The sequence below is a fragment of the Mustela lutreola genome, chromosome X (genome assembly GCF_030435805.1).
Source record: "Mustela lutreola isolate mMusLut2 chromosome X, mMusLut2.pri, whole genome shotgun sequence".
In the NCBI taxonomy this organism is placed as follows: Eukaryota; Metazoa; Chordata; class Mammalia; order Carnivora; family Mustelidae; genus Mustela; species Mustela lutreola.
In genome coordinates, this window is record NC_081308.1 from 32894363 (window position 1) to 32914260 (window position 19898).

Below are 19898 nucleotides of genomic sequence, written 5' to 3' on the forward strand. Positions count from 1 at the left end.
TTATTCATTTGACAGAGAGAGATCACAAGCAGACAGAGGGGTAAGCAGGCCTCCTGTTGAGCAGAGAGCCTGATGCAGGGCTCAATCACAGGACCCCAAGACCACCACCTGAGTTGAAGGCAGAGGCTTAATCCACTAAACCACCCAGGCGCCCATTTTATTTCGTTTTTGATTAATTCATTGACCCCTTGGTTGTTTAGCAGCATTTTGTTTAGCCTCCACATGTTTGTGTTTTTTCCAGTTTTCTTCTTGTATATGCTTTCTAGTTTCATACTGTTATGGTCAAAAAAGATGCTTGAGATGATTTCATCTTATTAAATTTATTGAGACTTGTTCTGTGGCCTAACCTATGATCTGCCTTGGAGAATTTTCCCTGTGAATTTGAAAAGACTGTATATTCTGATGTTTTTGGATGGAATGTTCTGTATATATCTGTTAGGTCCATCTGGTCTAGTGTGTCATTCAGAGTCACTATTTCCTTCTTACTTTTCTGGATCATCTGTGCATTGATGTAAGTGGGTTAAAATCCTCTACTATTAATTTTGTATTACTTTCAATTTCTCCCTTTATGTCTGCTAATATTTGCTTAATGTACTTAGGTGCTCCCATGTTGGATGAACACATATTTACAATTGTTATATCCTCCTGTTGGATTGATCCCCTTTTCCTTGTGTAATGCCCTTCTTTATCTCTGGCTATAGTCTCTTTTGTCTAATACAAGTATTGGTGTTCTGGCTTCTTTTTTGTTTCCATTTGCATGGAAAATTATCAGTCTTTATGTGTCTTTAGATCTGAAGTAAATCTCTTTTTTACAGAGAGTTCCCAGGTAGGGAGGGGCAGAGGGAGAGAGAGGTTCCATGCCCATCATGAAGCCTGACACAGGGCTCCATCTCACAGCCCTGAGATCATGACCTGAACCAAATTCACGAATCGGGTGTTTAACCGACTGAGCCATCCAGTTGCCCCTGAAGTGAGTCTCTTATAGGAAGTATATGGATGAATCTTTTTTAAAAAATCCAGTCATTTACCCTGTGTCTTTTGATTGAGGCATTTAGACCATTTACATTTAAAGTAATTATTCATAGATATGTACTTATTGCCATTTGTCAATTTTTTCTAGTTATTTTAGTACTACTTCTCTATTCATTTCTTATTCTCTTGCTGTCTTTCCGTGTAATCGATGACTTTATTTAGTGTTATGGTCAGATTCATTTCCTTTTATTTTTAGTGTATCTATTATAGGTTTTTGGTTTGTGGTTACCATAAGGTTCATATATCCCCAGTATATAGCAGTCTACATTATGTTTACGGTTGCTTAAATTGAAGCACATTCTAAGAGAACTTTATTTTTACTTCTTCCTCCACATTTTATATATATGTTGTCATATTTTATATCTTTACTTTGTGACTCCCCTTAACTATTTTTTAGATATCATTGATTTTTGCTATTTTGGTCATTAACCTTCATACTAGCTTTATAAGTGACTGATCTACTACCTTTATCACATGTATGCTTTTACTTGTGAAATTTTTTTCCTTTCATAATTTTTTTCTAATTATGATCTTGTCTGCTTAAAGTCCCTTTAATCTTTCTTGTAAGGTCATTTTATTGGTGATGAACTCCTTTAACTTATTTGTCTGGGAAACTCTTTCTCCCCACAATTCTGAATGATAACCTTGCTGGGTAGAGTGCTCTTGGTTGCAGGTCCCCCCCCCCCACTTTCAGCACTTTGAATATATCATGCCATTCTCTTCTGGCCTGTCAAGTTTCTGCTGAAAAATCAGCTAACAGCCTATGGGGTTTCCCTATTACATAATTGGTTGCTTCTGTCTTGGTGCTTTTTTTTTTTTTTTAAGATTTTATTTATTTATTTGACAGAGAGAGATCACAAGTAGGCAGAGAGGCAGGCAGAGAGAGAGGAAGGGAAGCAGGCCCCCTGCTGAGCAGAGAGCCTGATGGCGGGGCTCGATCCCAGGACCCTGAGATCATGACCTGAGCCGAAGGCAGCGGCTTAACCCACTGAGCCACCCAGGCGCCCCTGTCTTGGTGCTTTTAAGACTCCCAATTTATCTTTAATCTTTGACATTTTAATTATTATATATCTTGGTGTAGACCTCTTTGAGTTCATCTTGTTTGGTGCTCTCTTTATTCCAGGACTTAGATGTCTATTTCCTTCCCCAGGTTAGGGAAGTTTTCAACTGTTACTTCTTCACATAATTTTCTGCCCCTTTCTCTCTTCTTCTGGGTTCTCTGTCATGCAAATGTTACTATGTTTGATATTGTCCTAAAGAGCCCTAGGCCTGTTCTCATTTTTTAGAATTCTTTTTTTGTTTGTTTTGCTGTTCAGCAGGGTGCTTAACATTACACTATCTTCCAGATTGCTTCTTTGTTATTCTTCATCTTCTAATCTGCTGTTGATTCCTTTTAATGTGTTTTGCATATCTTTTACTCTATCCTTCTATGGATTGATACTATTTTGCATTTTCTGTCTCTTTGTTGACGTTCTCATTGAGTCATTCAGTTCATCCACTCTTCTCTAGTCTAGTGAACTAGACATTTTTATGAACATTCCTTTGAAATTTTTATCAGGTAGATTGCTCATCTACCTGATAAGCAATGAGATAAGGTTTTGTCTCGTTCTTTTATTTGAAGCATATTTCTCTGTTTCCTCATTTTGTTTGACTTTCTGTGTGTCTATGAATTAGGTACACTATCTACCTATAAACTTGAAGAATGGCCTTGTGTAGGGACATTCCCTGTTCAGACTTTGTGCACCTGGCAGCTTTGGCTGGTTGGCTGGAGTTTTAACAGGCATGGGCTAGAAGTCCCAGGGCACTCCAGGCTGGGGCCACCCTGCTTGGACAGCTGGAACTGAAGTGGGCACAGGCTGGGGTGCCCTGGGGCTCTCTGGGGAGGGGGCAACCTGACAGTACAGCTGGAGCTGTAACAGGTGTGGTCTGGGAAGTCCCTGGGGCACTCTGCATAAGGGGTACCCTGGTGAGTCCCCTGGAGCTAAAGTGGGTACAAGGCTGGGCTGTCTTGGGATGCTTGATACCTGTGTTGCCTTGGTGAGATGACTAGAGCTATAGTGGACATTGTCTAGCAATGTCCAGGTACATGTGATGCTGCGGCCACTTCAGTGGGAAGGCTGGGGCTGATGCAGGCTAGGGGCTCAGGGCTTACTAAGGTAGCTCATTGGCAAGAGCAGCCAGACACTACTCCCATCTGTGCAGCCAAGATGGAGAGAGAATGTAAACAATGGTGTTTACCAACCCTTTCAACCCAAACAGCCAGGAAGCTTCCTCCTGTTTGGCAGAGTTCTAAGACTGGTTCCTTTATATTGTAGTTGCTTGTTTAAACTGTGCCTTCTTTTCTGTGCCCCAGGGCAGACAAATCTGTTTCTGATCCCTCAGTACTATCCCTCCCCACTGTAGTTCACAGCGTAGGAGGTGGGAGTTCTGGTCTTTTTCTGTCCTGCTGTTTGATACGTTGTCCCTCTATCCTTTGTTGTGCAGAAGCTGTTCAGTCCATCCTCAGTTCTTCAGGAGAAATTGCTTTATATGTAGGTATAGATTTGATGTGTCCATGGAGGAGTGAGTTAAGAGTCTTCCTATGTCACCATCTTGGACCCTTTGAAAACCCTTATATGACCAATTAAAGTAAGTTTTTATTATTAAATTGTTGATATTTTTAAATTAGTGGTGTTTTATTCTCTGGCATTTGGGCCCTTATTTAGATTATAAACCCTTTGAAGTCCTAGTTATTCTTTTCAGGTTACAGTAAAAACTTAATCTGGAAGGTTTCAGACTGTGTATTACCAAAACAGTGGATTAGTTCCAGTGTGGGTCTCTCCTGCTCATGCCAGCAGTCTTTTAACCTTGACCTGAAGTTACCTCAGCAGGTTTCCCTTCCCACTACAGAGTTACTCTTTTTCAGATCTGCCCTCATAGATTGGGTACTGGTGGGAGTAATGGCTCCAGTTTTTTGTCACTTGTACAATCATTTGGATCATAGATTTAATGTAACTGCATGTTATTGTAGGCAACAATGTTAGTGATGCCCTATTTAACCTCTAAATATGCTGTTTACCTAGGATTATACTAAAGACACACAGAAAATTTCAGAATTCATCACTGTTTCTTATTAGAATTATAATTCTTAATAGAATCTACCAGAAGATATTCTTTCAATGGATATGGTGGCAATCCAAGGATCCCATGACAATATTGCACCAGAGTTTGAGGTCACAAAAATGATGAGTCAGGTGTCTAAAAAGACCCTGCGCTTTGTGTAGCTACTCTAGTTTGACAGTCTCAACTCCTATTCCTTAGTGACAGGGAGATCGCCTCTCTTTCTGGGCACTTCTGGGCATGAAAACTCCTACCCATTCTCTTCCATTTAAAACTTCAGTGTTGGATTTCCTTTATGCTTTTTTCTCCTTTGCTTCTTCAGCTCCTGCTAGACCTTAATCTTAAGATCTGGAGTGAGGAGATGAGCATGATCTGCTCTTTAACCCTTACCCCTTCCCATCTCTCTCCTTAAGTATTCTGGGGAGGAAGGAAGGGAAAAGAGGACAGATGTCTCCTAACATAACTGGTATTGCTCTGTCCCCTTTTGGCTGTCACTAATTCTTTGGTGAACCTAATTATAAAATTGGGTAGGAAGTGCACAGTGTTCTTCAAGGGGTCCCTAAAAGAAAACTCTGTACAACATAGTTCCAGGAATAGGAATTATGACTTCTTGTTGGCCTCTTCCGCCCGCTTCCCCAGCTGGCTTCTATCCTAGTATGCATGCCTCATATCCTTGTTGTTGGGGCCTTTTGGCTGGCAGACAGCCCTCTGGGACAGAGTAGCTGCACCATGGCTCAGTTTTCCACAGTATCCTCCTAACTGGTGAGAAATCCTCACACCTTTTTTTTTTTTTTTTTTTTTTTTTAATCTTTAGGAAAGTTCTCTACCAGCACTGACCCTGTTCTCTACCTTGCTTTCCTCATATCCACCCTGCCCTTCCTATGTGCACAGGGGGCAGGAGTAGGGTACATCAGCCATTCTACTGCTTAAGCAGATGTCCACTCGGGGACTGCAATGTCAGTGGTTTCTACATACATATATCCTAACAGCTGGCTTTCTTAGAGCTCCCCTCAGTAGTTCAGAGTCTTGGGGTCTAAACAGTAACTGTGACTCTGAAATGTGACATGCTAACCTAGCATGTGCAGCAGTGATCCTAATGGCCTTATCTGCTGCCATGCTGCTGCTTTGGGATGGGTAATTGCTTGATAAGTGGTACTGTCCTTGTTAGAAATGGCTCACATTTTGTAACAGTGAGAGCTGCAATCATGAGAATAAAACTTTCATATTCAAATTGGGATTTGAGTAGAAACCTAGATCGGCAACGTTGCTTGTTAAATGGTTATGTATCTGTTATTTCACTTGAAAGATGATATCACATGCCTCCCATAGCATGCCAGGAGGAGGTTAGCCAGGAATTCAAAGAACAGGGGTTTACCTGTTTCCCAAGGAATTCTATTCCTTGGCCTAATCACTAAACCTCTCCCTCCACAAAAGGAAAAGAAAAAAAGTCAGAAACCACCCATTGTAGGATGAGATTGAAATGTAAAATGACACAATATCCAAAACAAAATGCAAATTTCTTCCTTATTAATATTTTCTCTCTGTATATAATACTGTAGACTACAGGGCCACAAATAAGTTACCAAAAAGTATTAAAAATTATATATATTTTTGAAAGTAGCTACTTTGATCAACGTATTCAGACAAGCATATGAAAAAATATTAACCGCATTTCATTGATCGTCTGATCACTTATTCACATTTTAACATCTCTGAAAAATTGAAGTGCAGCTTACAATCAAAGACATGTCATGCATTAGTTGAAAGCGCTTTTTTCTTTGTTTTTTTTTTTTCTTTTTTAATACATAAAAAAATGGTGTGCCTTTCAGTTCATAGTATACTTGATAAAATACAGCAACGAATCCCCACTCATGCCCCCTCAGAGATTCCCATCTGGGTGCAGCAACCATTCTAAATCACTTTCTGTTATAGTAAATAGTTGCTGATTCCTTTAATATTTGGGGTTTTCACTGTTCCACCCACTGTTAGGCCGTAGTCTCCCTAGGACAAGGCTGACAGTGGCTCTCATAGGTGGAATATCAGTAACTGTAGAAATAAGATTTTGTTTAGCTAATTCCAAGGTACAATAAAATCAGTGGCAAAGGGATTAGAATTTTGCAATAGCCCTGTATTGTTAGCCCTAGGTCTTGGGTACTATCAAGCTGAAACAGACCATTTATTCTATCACTGCCCATAAACAACCAACTGAGCAGAGAGGGCTATGCCTTTTCTTCAGGTGTATGCTTTAAAGACTTGCACTAATGCCATAAATTAAAACAGCATTATTATTTGAACATTAAGGTATTGTCCCATTCCCAAAGCTAATATTTGATACCAATCACTGCTTGTCATGAATAGACTAAAGGCTGATTTTTCCTTCCATTCCACAGCTGAAGAAGGATTCATAGAATAGGCTCCGGTAATATTTATAATTGATAGGGTCCATGAAAACCAAATAGGTCAAGCTCTTCATTTGTCAAATAATAGCCCCAAGGAAGTCAATTTACTTTTTCCCATAGCAAGATACTGATTGGTGCAGCCCAAAATAGGGCCCAGGTCTCCTAATTCAGTGTCTTCTCCACCCCTCCTTCCCCTTTCCTTGCTTTGCATTGAACACAGTTCCCTCCTAATTTAAGTAGTGATGGTTATGCCAGGGGTTTTACAATGAAACAACTTACCTCTAGATTCTTATTAGGCCATTTTTAGGCCATAAAGACACATCACAATATACTTATTCAAGTTCAGATATGATTGAAATGGAAAAATTGGTGGCTGGTACCTACTCTTAGCTGGAATTTTAATTTTACTGTTTTAAAATGCTTGAGAAAAGTACCATTTGGGACAGGCAAATCCGGTACTATTCTTTCCATCCCTGGACTAATATTGTCAATGCCAAAAAGACCAATAATACACCTGACAAGGAGGAAACCACTCCCTTATTGATAATACTTTGCCTCCTGTTCCAAGGAAAAGCCTGTTAGTGAAATGGACATCACAACTGTGGATCAGATACATGCTAATTACACAGGTTAATCAAATGTGCCCTTTATTCCTAAGTATGCATGGACAAAGTTTTGCAAAATACTTGAGAAAAGTGCAAGGGAAGGTCATGATGAACAAACTGAACAATTTCTGAGGTTAAAAAAAAAACAGGAAACAGAAGAGAATGTTACCAAAATTCAAATTCATACCCAGAATTTTGAGAATATGAATTTGAATATATGTTAATAAAAATAAGAAATTTTAAAGAATATGAATTTGAATTGAATAAGACTGAACTGGAATAAGTATATATTTGAATTTAAATAAGAGGCTGTAATAGAGGGGATCAGTTAGAGAACCAAAAAAAGTACTTGGAAAAGAGGCACATTATTGCATAATTAAAAACTTAATAAATGCTAAGTGCCCAGTGCAGGGTTGCCCTGCATCACTTAAGTTCCAGCAGAACCTGGAACACATCACTTAGGCCCCGCCCCCAACCCCACCCAAACTGGAAGCTCTCGAGCCCCCCCCCCACCCCCGTGTCTTCCCTGGACCCCATTTCCGGTCCAATCCCAGGGCTCGCCCAACATCCCAACGGACACTTCCCTGAAGTCTCAAACCGCCACTGCTTCTGCCTCTGGCCTCCCTTGCCGCTCAAGCTGGGAAATCTCCGAGGCCACCACCGCCCTCGGCCCCGCCGCCGCCCGCCGCGCAGCCCTCGCCTCCGCCCCACCTTCGCCTTCGCCCTGGTGCCCGGGCCGCCAGCCATGGCCACCCCGCTGCTCTCCCAAGTGCGCCAGAACTACCACCCCGACTGCGAGGCCGCCGTCAACAGCCAGATCAGCCTGGAGCTCTACGCCTCCTACGTGTACCTGTCCATGGCCTTCTACTTCGACCGCGACGACGTGGCCTTGAAGCACTTCGCCCGCTTCTTCATGCGCCGCTCCCGCAAGGAGACCCAGCACGCCGAGAAGCTGATGGAGCTGCAGAACCAGCGCGGGGGCCGCCTCCGCCTCCGCGACATCAAGAAGCCGGACCGCGACGACTGGGAGGGCGGCCTGAAGGCCATGGAGAGCGCCCTGCACCTGGAGAAGAGCGTGAACCAGAGCCTGCTCGACCTGCACCAGCTGGCCACCGACAAGAACGACGCCCAGCTGTGCGACTTCCTGGAGAGCCACTACCTGCACCAGCAAGTCGAGGCCCTCAAAGAGCTGGGGGGCTATGTCACCAGCCTGCGCAAGATGGGGGCCCCCGAAGCCGGCGTGGCAGAGTACCTGTTTGACAAGCTCACCCTGGGCGACAGCGACAAAAAGTACTGAGTTGGGACTGTTTTCCCCATAGCCCCAGGGTGCATGGTGACTTTCCCTGATCACCATGCCAAGCATGCTTATTGCCATATTGCTTCTGCAAAAGGTTCCAGTTCTTCCAGTTTTTCCACGAATAAAGTTAATTTCGTTTAAATAAAGTTATTTGATTCTTAAATAAAGGTCTCTGGTTGAATTTTATGCATATCTCTCACCTTTTAAGTTTTAAAACGTATTCAGGAATCTCTCCACCCACCCAACCCCATCCACATGCAGCTCAGGATCTCTGAAAATAAGAGGGAGAAGATATTTCATGGGCCCATGGAAAACACAGAATTAATCTTACCCTTATAAACAGTGTTGTGGTGGATGGGTGATCTAGGGCCCTGATGAATGTGGGATCCTGTGCATAGTAAAAGTATAAAAATATGGCTTGAAAATTATGATTGGGGTTGATCTGGGGGAAAGAGTGACGGAAATGCGGTTGGGCAGGGATTAAAGTTAAGGAGGTCTTTAGCTTTACCTGAAAACTTTTAGTTTGTTAAAATATGTAAATACTAATGTTTGTTGATTCTAGATAGCAAAAAGGGATTCCGGAAGCCATGGCAGGATACCTCTTTGACAAGCTCACCACGGACAACAGTGATAAGAGAAACTGAATATTAGGCTGGCTTCCCCCACGATATGAGAGTGATTACCTTTGGACCCCTGTGCGGGACATGCATATTGTCATTAGGAAACTTCTGTTTCCCCTTATAAACAGTGTAGGTACGTGGGATGGGGTTCAGATGGGTGGTTTGGAGCCTGAGTTGCTGTAGATGGGGGTGTTTGACAAAAGTATAGAAAAAACATGGTCTGGAATTTATAATAGTTGCTTCTGGGAAAGAAGTGAAAAATGGGGTTGAGTAGAGATTAAAATAAATAGGAGTCAACTTTATTTGAATCTTTTTTAGCTCATTAAGTCAGACAGATGTTAATGTTTGCTGTTTCTCAGTAATAGCTTGGGGGCCCTGGAAACTGGCATAGTGGATTACGGGCTTGGCTGGTTCACCTTTGTCAGTCAGTGACTACCAGAAGTGTGTTTCAGACTCTGTGTGTGTGTGTGTCTGGTGTGATTTCAAGTGGCCATCACTGCCAGGCATGCATGCTGCCAATGCAAAACCTCCAGTTATCGGTTTTTATGTACACTTTCTAATAGTTTGGTAAAAAAAAGAAAACCCTACCAGTATAAGAGTTAAAAATTTAACAAAGATGCTGAACATCAAAATACTTGATACTATGAAGTAGATCAAATCTCCAAGAAAGAAATAATTCATAACAATAGTAATTCATAGTCATAAAAGGACCCTATACAGTAACAACCAGTCAGTAGAAATTCCAGAAGGAGAAAACAAGGGGTGGTTCAGAGGGAGTAGACAATAATCAAGAAATAATTTTTTTAAGTATAATCCAAATGCTACTATCTTATATGCTTTCTTGTTTAATCTACTAATGTTCTGAATCACATTAATAGATTTTCCTGTCTGGGGCGCCTAGTTGGTTCCGTGGGTTAAAGCCTCTGCCTTCGGCTCAGGTCATGATCTCAGGGTCCTGGGATCAAGCCCGGCATCAGGCTCTCTGCTCAGCAGGGAGCCTTGTTCCCCCTCTCTCTCTGCCTGTCTCTCTGCCTACTTGTGATCTCTGTCAAATAATTAAATAAAATCTTTTTAAAAAATAGATTTTCCTGTGTTAAATTATTTTTTTAATTCATAGAGTGAAACTTATTTGGTTACTGTTCAGCTGTTTTACTATAGTTCTTTGAGATATAATTTAGAGATGTAACATTGTGTAATTTGAAGGTATACACTGTGTTGATTTGATACACTTATATGTTGGGAAATGATTGCCATCAAAACCTTAGCAAAAATCTCCATCACTTCATATAATTACCATTTCTTTTTGGTGGTGAGATTATTTAAGGTTTATTCTCTTAGCAATATTCAGTGATATAATATTGTTAACTATAATGGCCATACTACACATTAGATCTCCAAAGTGTGTACCATTTGATCAATATTTCCCCATTTCCTTTAACCTCCAGGTTGTGGTAACCACCATTCTACTCTGTTTCAGAGTTCGGCTTTTTAAAGTTCCTTATATAATTGATAGATTACAGTATTTGTCTTTTCCTGACTTATTTCACATAACGTCCTGAAGTTTCATCTAAGTTGTTGCAAATGGCAGCATTTCTTTCTTTCTTATAGCAGAATAATATTCCGTTTTATATATCACATCTTCTTTATCCACTGACCAACACTTCCATTGTTTCCATACATGGCCTATTGTGAATAATGTTGCAGTGAACATTAGGAAATAGTTATCTCTTTGAGATCCTGTTTTCATTTCTTTGGGATAAATACCCAGAAAATAAATTGCTAGATCATATAGCAGTTCTGTTTTTAATTTTTCAAGGAATGTCCGTATCAGTTTATACTCCCACCAACAGTGCACGGGGGTGTCCTTTTCTCCACATCCTTGCCCACAATTGATATTTCTTTTTAATGATGACCATTCTAACACATATGAGGTGATACCACATTGTGACTTTGATTTGCATTTCCCTGATGACTAGTGCTATTGAGTACCTTTTCATATACGTGTTAGCCATCTGTATGTCTTCTTTGGGAAAATGTCTATTCAGGGTCTCAGCCCATTTTTTAATTGCATTGTATAAATTCTTTCTGTGTTTTGGAGATTGATCCCTTATCAGATATATGCTTTCTAGATACTTCCCCCCCCCCTAAGTTCATATTTATTTGAGAGAGGTCACAAGTAGGCAGAGAGGCAGGCAGAGAGAGAGGGGGAAGCAGGCTCCCTGCTGAGCAGAGAGCCCGATTCGGGGCTCGACCCCATGACCCTGTGATCATGACCTGAGCCGAAGGCAGAGGCTTAACCCACTGAGCCACCTAGGCACCTGGATACTGTCTTCTATTCCATAGTTTGCCTTTTTGCTTTACGCATCGTTTCTTTTGCTGTGCAGAAGTTTTATAGATTAATGTAGTCCCACTGATTTATTTTTTGCTTTTGTTGCTTGTGCCTTTGGTGTCATATCCAGAAAATCATTTCTAGGACCAATATCAAAGAACCTTTTTACTATGTTATCTTCTGGGAGTTTTATGGCTTCAGATCTTAGGTTTAAGTCTTTAATCCTTTTCCCGTTAATTTTTGGTTTTGGTATAAGATAGGGGCTCAGTTTCATTCTTCTGCGTGTGGTTATTCAGTTTTCCCACCACAGTTTATCAAAGACATTGTCCTTTCCCCATTCCTTGCTCCCTTATCAAATATTAGTTGATCATTTATGTGTAAGTTTATTTCTGACTTTTTATTATGTTCTGTTGGACTATGTGTGCTTTTTCATGCCAGTACCATACTGTTTTGATTTATAAGGATTAGTAGTATTGTTTGAATTCAGGAAGTACAATCCCTCCCGCTATGTTCTTTCTTAAGATTGCTTTGGATATTCAGGGTCTTTTGTTGCTCCATAGGAATTTTAGGATTGTTTTTCTATTTCTGTAAAAAATGCCATTGGAATTTTGAAAGGGTTTACAGTAAATCTATAGATGACTTTGGGGAGTATGGACATTTTAACCACATCAGTTCTGATCAGTGAACACAGGACATCTTTCTATTTATCTGTGTCATCTTTAATTTCTTTCATGAAATTCTTCAAGTTTTCAGTGTACAGATCTTTCACTTCCTTGGTTAAATTTATCCCTAATATTTTATTGTTTTTGATGTTAATGTAAATGGGATTGTTTTATTTCTTGTTGTTAGTGTGTAGAAATGCAACTGTGTTGATTTTGTAACCTATAACTTTTCTGAATTCATTATTTCTGACAGGTTTTTAGTAGAGTCTTTAAGACTTTATAGATATAAAAGCATATCATCTGAAAAGACAATTTAACTTCTTCCTTTCTAATATGGATGCCTTTTATTTTTTTCTTGCCTGAATGCTCTGACTAGGACTTCCAGTACTATGATGAATGTAAGTGGTGAGAGTGGGCACCTTTGTCCCATTCCTGCTCTTAGAGGAAAAACTTTCACCATTGTGGATGTTATAGCTTGTCCTTTGTGACCTTTATTATGTTGAGGTATCTTTTTTTTTTTTTTAAGATTTTATCCATTCGTTTGACAGAGATCACAAGTAGGCATAGAGACAGGCAGAGAGGCGGGTGGGGGGGGCGGGAAGCAGGTTCCCCACTGAGCAGAGAGTCGGGTGCTGGGCTCCATCCCAGGACCCTGAGATCATGACCTGAGCCCAAGGCAGAAGCTTAACCCACTGAACCACCCAGGCATCCCTGTTGAGGTATCTTTTTATACTAAATTTGTTGAGAGTTTTTAATCATAAATAGATGTTGAATTTTGCCATATCCTTTTTTCTGCATCTATTGAAATGATAGTGTGATTTTTATCCTTCAGTTTCTTAAAATGGTGTATAATGTTGATTGATTTATGGGTGTTGAACCATCATTGCATCCCTGGAATAAATGCCCCTTGATAATGGTATATAATCCTATTAAAGTTTTGTTTAATTTGTTTTGCTAATATTTTGTTGAGGAGTTTTGCATCTCTGTTTTTCAGAGAGATTGGCTTGTAGTTTTCTTGTGGTGTCCTTGTCTGGCTTTAGTATCAAAATATTGGCCTTGTAAAATGAGTTTGAAGTGTTCTGTCCTATTCTTTTGGAATTGTTTGAAAAGAATTAGTATTCTTTTTTAAATGTTTGGCAGAATCCACCAGTAAAACTTTGGTTTTTGATTACTGATTCAGTCTCATTACTAGTAATTGGTCTATTCAGATTTTCTAGTTCTTCATGATTCTGTTTCAATAGGTTGTATGTCTCTCCGAAATTATCCACTTTTTCCTAGTTTGTCCAATTTGTTGGTGCATATAGTTGAATGGGAGTTAAGTGTGCCAACCCCACCCCCACCCCCATGAGTATAACTTTTGACTCCCCAGAAACCTTACTGCTATAGCCTACTATTAACCAGAAGCTTTACCAATAACATAGCCAATTAACACATATTTTTATGTTAAATGCATATAATACTATATTCTTACAATAAAGTAGAGAATATAAAATGTTACTAAGAAAATCATAAGGAAGAGGAAATACACTTAAAGTACTGTAGAAAGTCCACATAAAAGTGGACTTTTGCAGTTCAAATTCATGTTTAAGTGTCAACTGCAATTGTAGCAGTCTCTTAAGTTCATTTGTATTTCTGTTGTAATTGTCTCCTGTGTCTGCTTTTGTTTGAATCTTTTTTTCCTTAGCCTAGCCAAAGTTTATTGATTTTTTTTAAATTTTCATTTCATTTTCTGAACATTCTGTAATGTAATATCCACACTTATAAATTTTTTAAAAATCTTCTAAAAACATTCCAAAATAAATAACATTCCATATATTCTACCATTTTTTTTTATTTGACAGATAGAGATCACAAGTAGGCAGACAGGCAGGCAGAGAGAAAGGAGGAAGCAGGCTCCCTGCTGAGCAGAGAGCCCCATGTGGGGCTCAATCCCAGAACCCTGAGATCATGACCTGAGCCAAAGGCAGAGGCTTAACCCACTGAGCCACCCAGGTGCCCCCCCTGCCATTTTTTTTAAAACTTTCAGAATAATAGCAGTATCTTGGACGTGTTCTGCCAAGTAACTATCGGAGGGCAAAGTTCATAGTAATCTATAAGCACTGATTTGAGTGTGGGAAAATGTCTTGTGATCTCAGATCCATCTGTAATATTCCAGCAACAAAACCTATTTCCTACACTTGAGACCAGTCTTTCCTAAATCCATAGAAAGTGCTTCTGTCAGAAGGTGCCCAACTGAAGCCAACTATAGGAGTATTAGCAGGGACTCAGAGTAAGCATCATCATGGACAGCAGCTGTTGCCGCTGACTCCATGCAGTGGGCAGAGTTGTTCTTGCTCGAAGATCTCCTAACAGAAGGGATGAGCATTTTTCCCCAGAGGTTTGAGAACTGAAAGTATAGATGAATGAATGAATGAATGAATGGGCAGGGGAATTTTAAGAAAATAGAGGTGGCTGAAGAATGCCAGAGGGGGTCTTCTGACCATTTGATTTTATTTATCCTTTCAAAAACAAGCTGTTAATTTTCTTGATCTTTTTAAAATTTTTTCTGATCTCTATTTCACATTTTTCTCCTATATTTTTTTTTATTTACTTCTTTGTACTAACTCTGGGCTTAGTTTGTTCTTTTCTCTAGTTCCTTGATATGTAAAGTTAAGTTGTTTATTTAAGAGCTTTTTATTTTGATCTTTTTTTCTTAGACTAGACATTTATCAGTATATACTTGTCTCTTAGAACTGCTTTTCCTTACTATGCAGCCATCAAAAAACAAAACCAAAAACAAAAAAACAACCAAAATCTTGTCACTTGCAACAATGTGGGTGGGGTTAGAGAGTATTTTGCTAAGTGAAATAAGTCAGTCAGAGAAAGACAATTATCATATGACCTCTCTGATATGAGGAATTTGAGAGGCAGGGTAGAGGATCTTGAGGAGTAGGGAGGGAAAAAATGAAACAAGATGGGATCAGGAGGGAGACAAAGCATAAGAGACTCTTAATCTCAGGAAACAAAATGAGGGTTGCTGGGGGGTGGGGGGGGTAGGGTGACTGGTCTATGGATATTGGAGAGGATATGTGGTATGGTCAGTGCTGTGAACTGTGTAAGACTGATGATTCACAGACCTACCCCTGAAGCAAATAATACATTATATGTTAATTTAAAATTTTAAAAAAAATTTTTTAAAACTGCATTTCCTGCATCCCATCTTTTTGGTAGGTTGTGTTTCCTTTAGATATTACTCTGATTCCCTTTTGATTCTCCTTTGACCCACTGGTTGCTCAGGAGTGTGTTCTTTTGTCGTTGTTATTTTTAAGTTTTTATTTTTTTTAAGATTTTATTTATTTATTTGACAGAGATCACAAGTAGGCAGAGAGGCAGGCAGAGAGAGAGAGAGGAGGAAGCAGGCTCCCTGCTGAGCAGAGAGCCTGATGTGGGACTCGATCCCAGGACCCTGAGATCATGACCTGAGCTGAAGGCAGAGGCTTAAACCACTCAGCCACCCAGGTTCCCCTAAGTTTTTATTTTTAACTAATCTCTACACCCAATATCGGGATCAAACTTAAAACCCTGAGATCAAGTGTTGCACACTCCACATACTGAGTTAGCCAGGCACACCAAGGAGCATGTGTTTGTTTGTTTTTTAATTTCTACATATTTGTGAATTTCCCAGCTTCCCTTTTGTTATTGACTTCTAACTTCATACAGTTGTGTTCAAAAAAGATCATTGATGAGGCGCCTAGATGGCACAGTCGGTTAAGCATCTGACTCTTGGTTTCTGCTCAGGTCATGATCTCAGAGCACTGGGATCAAGCCCCACGTTGGGCTCTCTGCTCAACAGAGAGTCTGCTTGAGATTCTCTCTTCCTCTCCCCCTCCTGCTCATGCTCTCTCTCGCTTTCTCTGAAATAAATAAATCTTTTAAAAAAGAGAGAGAGAAAAGAAAAGATAACTTGGTGTGATTTTGGTCTTAAATTTGCTAAAAATTGTTACATGACCTATCACGTGGTCTATCCCCGTGAGATATGTTTTGTGTGCACTTGAGAAGAATGTGTATTTTCTTGTTGTTGGATGGAATGTTCTTTAGGTTTCTGTTAGGTCCCTGTGGTCTAAAGTGTAGTTCAAGTCCAACGTTCCTTTTTTATTTATCTGGATATTATATGCATTTTTGATAGTGGAAGCTTAAAATTCCCAGCTTATTGTATTACTGTTTATTTCTCCTTTTAGTAGTAGTTCGTTTATATCTTTAGGTGTTCTGTTGTTGGGTGCCTAAATATTTACATATACCTTCTTTATGGATTTATGATCCCTTTCTCTTTTTATAAAGACCTTCTTTGTGTGTGTTGATCACTTTTAGCTTCAAGTCTGTTCTGTGTGATAGAAGTATAGCTGCTCCTGCTTTCCTTTGGGTACCTTTTGTTTGAAATGTCTTTTCCCCACTTATTCACTCTCTATATGTGTCCTTAAAGCTAAAATAAACCTTGAAAAAAAAAGATTTTAGTTTGGGGGCATCTGGGTGGCTCATTCAGTTAAGCTTCCAACTCTTGATTTTGGCTCAGGTCCTAGTCTCGAGCCCACATCAAGCTCCGCTCTGTGCATGGAGCCTGCTTAAGAGTCTCTCTTCCTTTCTCTCTGCTCCTCTTCCTCCCCACTCTTGTGCAAATGCTCTCTCTACTCTTTCTAAAAAATTAATAAAAATGAAAGAATAAAAAATTTTATTTTTAAGTAATCTGTACACCCATTGTGGGGCTTGAACTTATGACCCTCAGGTCAAAATTTGCACCTTCCTCTGACTATGCCAGCTAGAAGCCCCTAAAATAAGTCTCTTATGGGCAGTGTATCTTTGGACCTTGTTGTTTTTTTCTTTGTTGTTTTCTGATTGTTTTGTTTTGTCTCTTCAGCCATTCTGTGTCTTTCTATTGGAGTATTTAATCCTTTCAAATTTAAAATAATTATTGACAGGATAGAGGTTACTATTGCCATTTTGTTTTGCAGATCCTTTGTTCCTTGTTTTCTCTCTTGCTGTGTTCCTTTGTGATTTGATAACTATTTGTAGTGGTATTTTTTGACTCTTTTATCATCATCTTTTTTTTTTTTAATCTAAAACAGTTTTTTCCTTTGTCTTTGGGATTGGTTCCTGGAAGATTATTGTATCCTTTGGTTGTGTCATGTTTCCTTGATTTTTTTCATGTTCCTTGAAGTTTTGCATTGCACTGTTCTCATTTGAAGTAGCAGCTTTTACAATCTGTACTAACTGCCTTCAGGAGAGAAATACTTGCTATTAGCCCTGATAATGGTTCTCGGACTTTCTCAAACTTTCTATGGATACAGCTGCTCTGCACTTCTTACTCCCTCTTGTGGCAGAATTCTTGAGTTCTCTCTTAGGCCTTCTCTCCATCCTGCAATGCACCAGGCCAGGTGTTGACATTCTCACTTTTGTTTTCCAAAGAGTGGTACTACAGCTTAAGTTTGTGGTAACTAGCCCTTTGCCCAAGCTCACTTTTGCCACTGCTGACATGAATGTGCTAATGAGGAGGCACAGAAATCCACCAGAATCTGCAGGTCAGAGACCACAAATTTGAGCTATAGTGCCACTTTTGGAAGACCAAAGGGAGAAGCACGCACACAGGGAGCTGACCACAGTGTGGCAGAAGTGTGTGGTGGAGGCATTCATTCTGAGTGCTAGGCGGAAGCATGGGCCAGTTGAGGTCATCTGTGGGTTTTACCAGCGTCTCATGGGCAGGCTTCTTGATGAAATGTAAGACACAGTTGGTCGATCTGTGTCCTCTTAATATCCTCTGAGAGTCTTATGTGCTGGCTCTCCTAGCTTCTTCCCGATTCCCAGTCATGCACCTGAAGATTGCGTACTTCTCTCCAGTGTGTCCCACATTTGTATTTTGTACCATTGGTGTACAGAAGTTCTCTGGAAACCTGAACTTCTATAAAGGTTCTTCAATCTGTGGATGCTTGTGTAAGTAAATCATTGTTTTCCAGGGGCTCCTGAACTGTAGCCAGGATGGACTAGAATGAGTTCACAGGCCACTGCACGGTCCATAGCTGGGAACAAAGTCTATATGCCTTTACCCAATACATAAGTGGTTGAGATTCCTTCTGATTCATCTGGTATATGGAGCTGGATCATTCCATAGCTCTCACAAAGACACTTCTGTCTGTGGATGGATGCCAAATGGTGGTTGGGGTGGGGCAGTACAAAAACAAAGAGCTGTCTTAGTACACCATGATGCTGACATCACTCTTGCCAATATTTCTATTCAGGACCTTGCATCTCCCTACCTCAAGATGTAGTTTTCTTTTCAGGTGTGTGAGTACCATCTTTGTCCTATTTTGGTTTTAGGCTTATTCTGGTCCTGTAAAACAAATTGAGATTTTTTTTTTCATTTTTATGTGCTCTGGAATAGTTTTCATATTACAGGTTGTCTTGTTCTAAGAAGATTTAGTAGAATTCACATTAAAATTATCTGAGACTCCTCTCAAAGATAGAAGCTTTTATTTCTATAAAAAATGGCTTTGGGATTTTGATAGGGATAACATTGAATCTGTAGGTTGTTTTGGGTAACACAGGTATTTTAACAGTATTAAGTCTTCTAATTCCATGAACATGATCTGTCTTTATATGTATTTGTTTCTTTAATTTTCATCACTGTTTTGTGTCACATTGATTATCATGTGCTCAACTCTCCTCATGCCCCAAGGATAAATCCCACTTGTTGAGTTTTGTTGCATCTGTATTCATCACAAATATTGGCACGTAGTTTTCTTTTATTGTAGTGTCTTTTTCTGGCTTTGCAAACAGAATAATACTGGCCTCATAAAAAGAGTGTGAAAGGGTCCCCTCTTTTTCAGTTTCTTGGAAGACTGTGAGAAGGATGGTAGTAATTCCTCTTAAATTCATTTAGAACCAAGAAAGGCCACAATGGCCAAACAATCTTGAGAAAGAGGAACAAAGCTGGAGTCCTCACCCTTTCTGAATTAAAAACATACTACAAACTTACAGTAACAAAAACAGTATGGTACTAGCATAAAGACAGACAAATAGAACTGAATCAAGAGCCCAGAAACATAACCCACAGATACACGCTCAAATGATGTTCAACAAGGGTGCCAAAATATACAATGGGGAATGTATAGTCTGCTCAAAAAATAGTGTTGGGAAACTTAGATACCTATATGTGTTAGAATGAAAAAGAAACTCTGTATTACACCAGAGACAAAAATCAACCCAAATGGATTAAAGACTTTGACATAAGGGGAAGGTTGGGCAGTGGGCAAAGGGGATCACATTAAAGCTACTGATAAAATTATAATAAAAACTGCTAAATCATAATGCGTGTAGCCATGGAGAGTCTCTTCGTTACAAATTAGAATTACCATCAGGCTACATCCCAGACCAATTACATCAGTCTCTGGGGCAGGACTTAGGCATTCCAAGCTGTCAAACCAGTGTAAGCACCTTGCTCCTCAAAGTGTGCTCTATGGCAAGCAGTCACCTGAGAGCCTGTTACAAATGCAAAATCCCAAGCCCCACCCCAAACCTACAGTATCAGAATCTCCATTTTCATAAGGCCCCAGCTGATGAATATGCACCTTGATGGTTTTGAAGCACTGCTTTATCACCCTGGTTTTCAGCTGTGGCAACACATTGGGATAACCTGGGATGCTGGAAAATAGTACCCGTGCTCAGACTTAAGCAACTTACCCAGTTATATCCTTCGAATATACTGGAAGAAACACACTAAAAACTTACTATAACTTAAGCAGCTATCATTGAATGAGCACATATTTAAAAAGACTTGAAAACCTTATCTAATTTCCATTGATGTTGGATATGTGCACACACCCTCACT

The 19898-nt window shown here is 39.8% G+C and overlaps 1 protein-coding gene across 5 annotated transcripts in view; it reads left to right on the top strand.

The window, feature by feature from the left end:
- The window catches only part of PRRG1 (proline rich and Gla domain 1), a 152087-nt gene that overhangs the window by 99706 nt on the left and 32483 nt on the right, over positions 1–19898 (top strand). For 2 of the 5 annotated variants that reach the window (XM_059156746.1, XM_059156747.1), the window contains exon 4: positions 7773–9428. The exons of 1 other annotated variant lie outside the window; for it this stretch is intronic. In XM_059156746.1, coding sequence (XP_059012729.1) covers positions 7773–8432 — 660 coding nt within the window. In that variant the 3' untranslated portion in view covers positions 8433–9428. Of the gene's footprint in view, positions 1–7689; positions 9676–19898 lie in introns of those variants that run through there. 2 more of the 5 variants (XM_059156749.1, XM_059156744.1) reach the window with 2 other exon arrangements.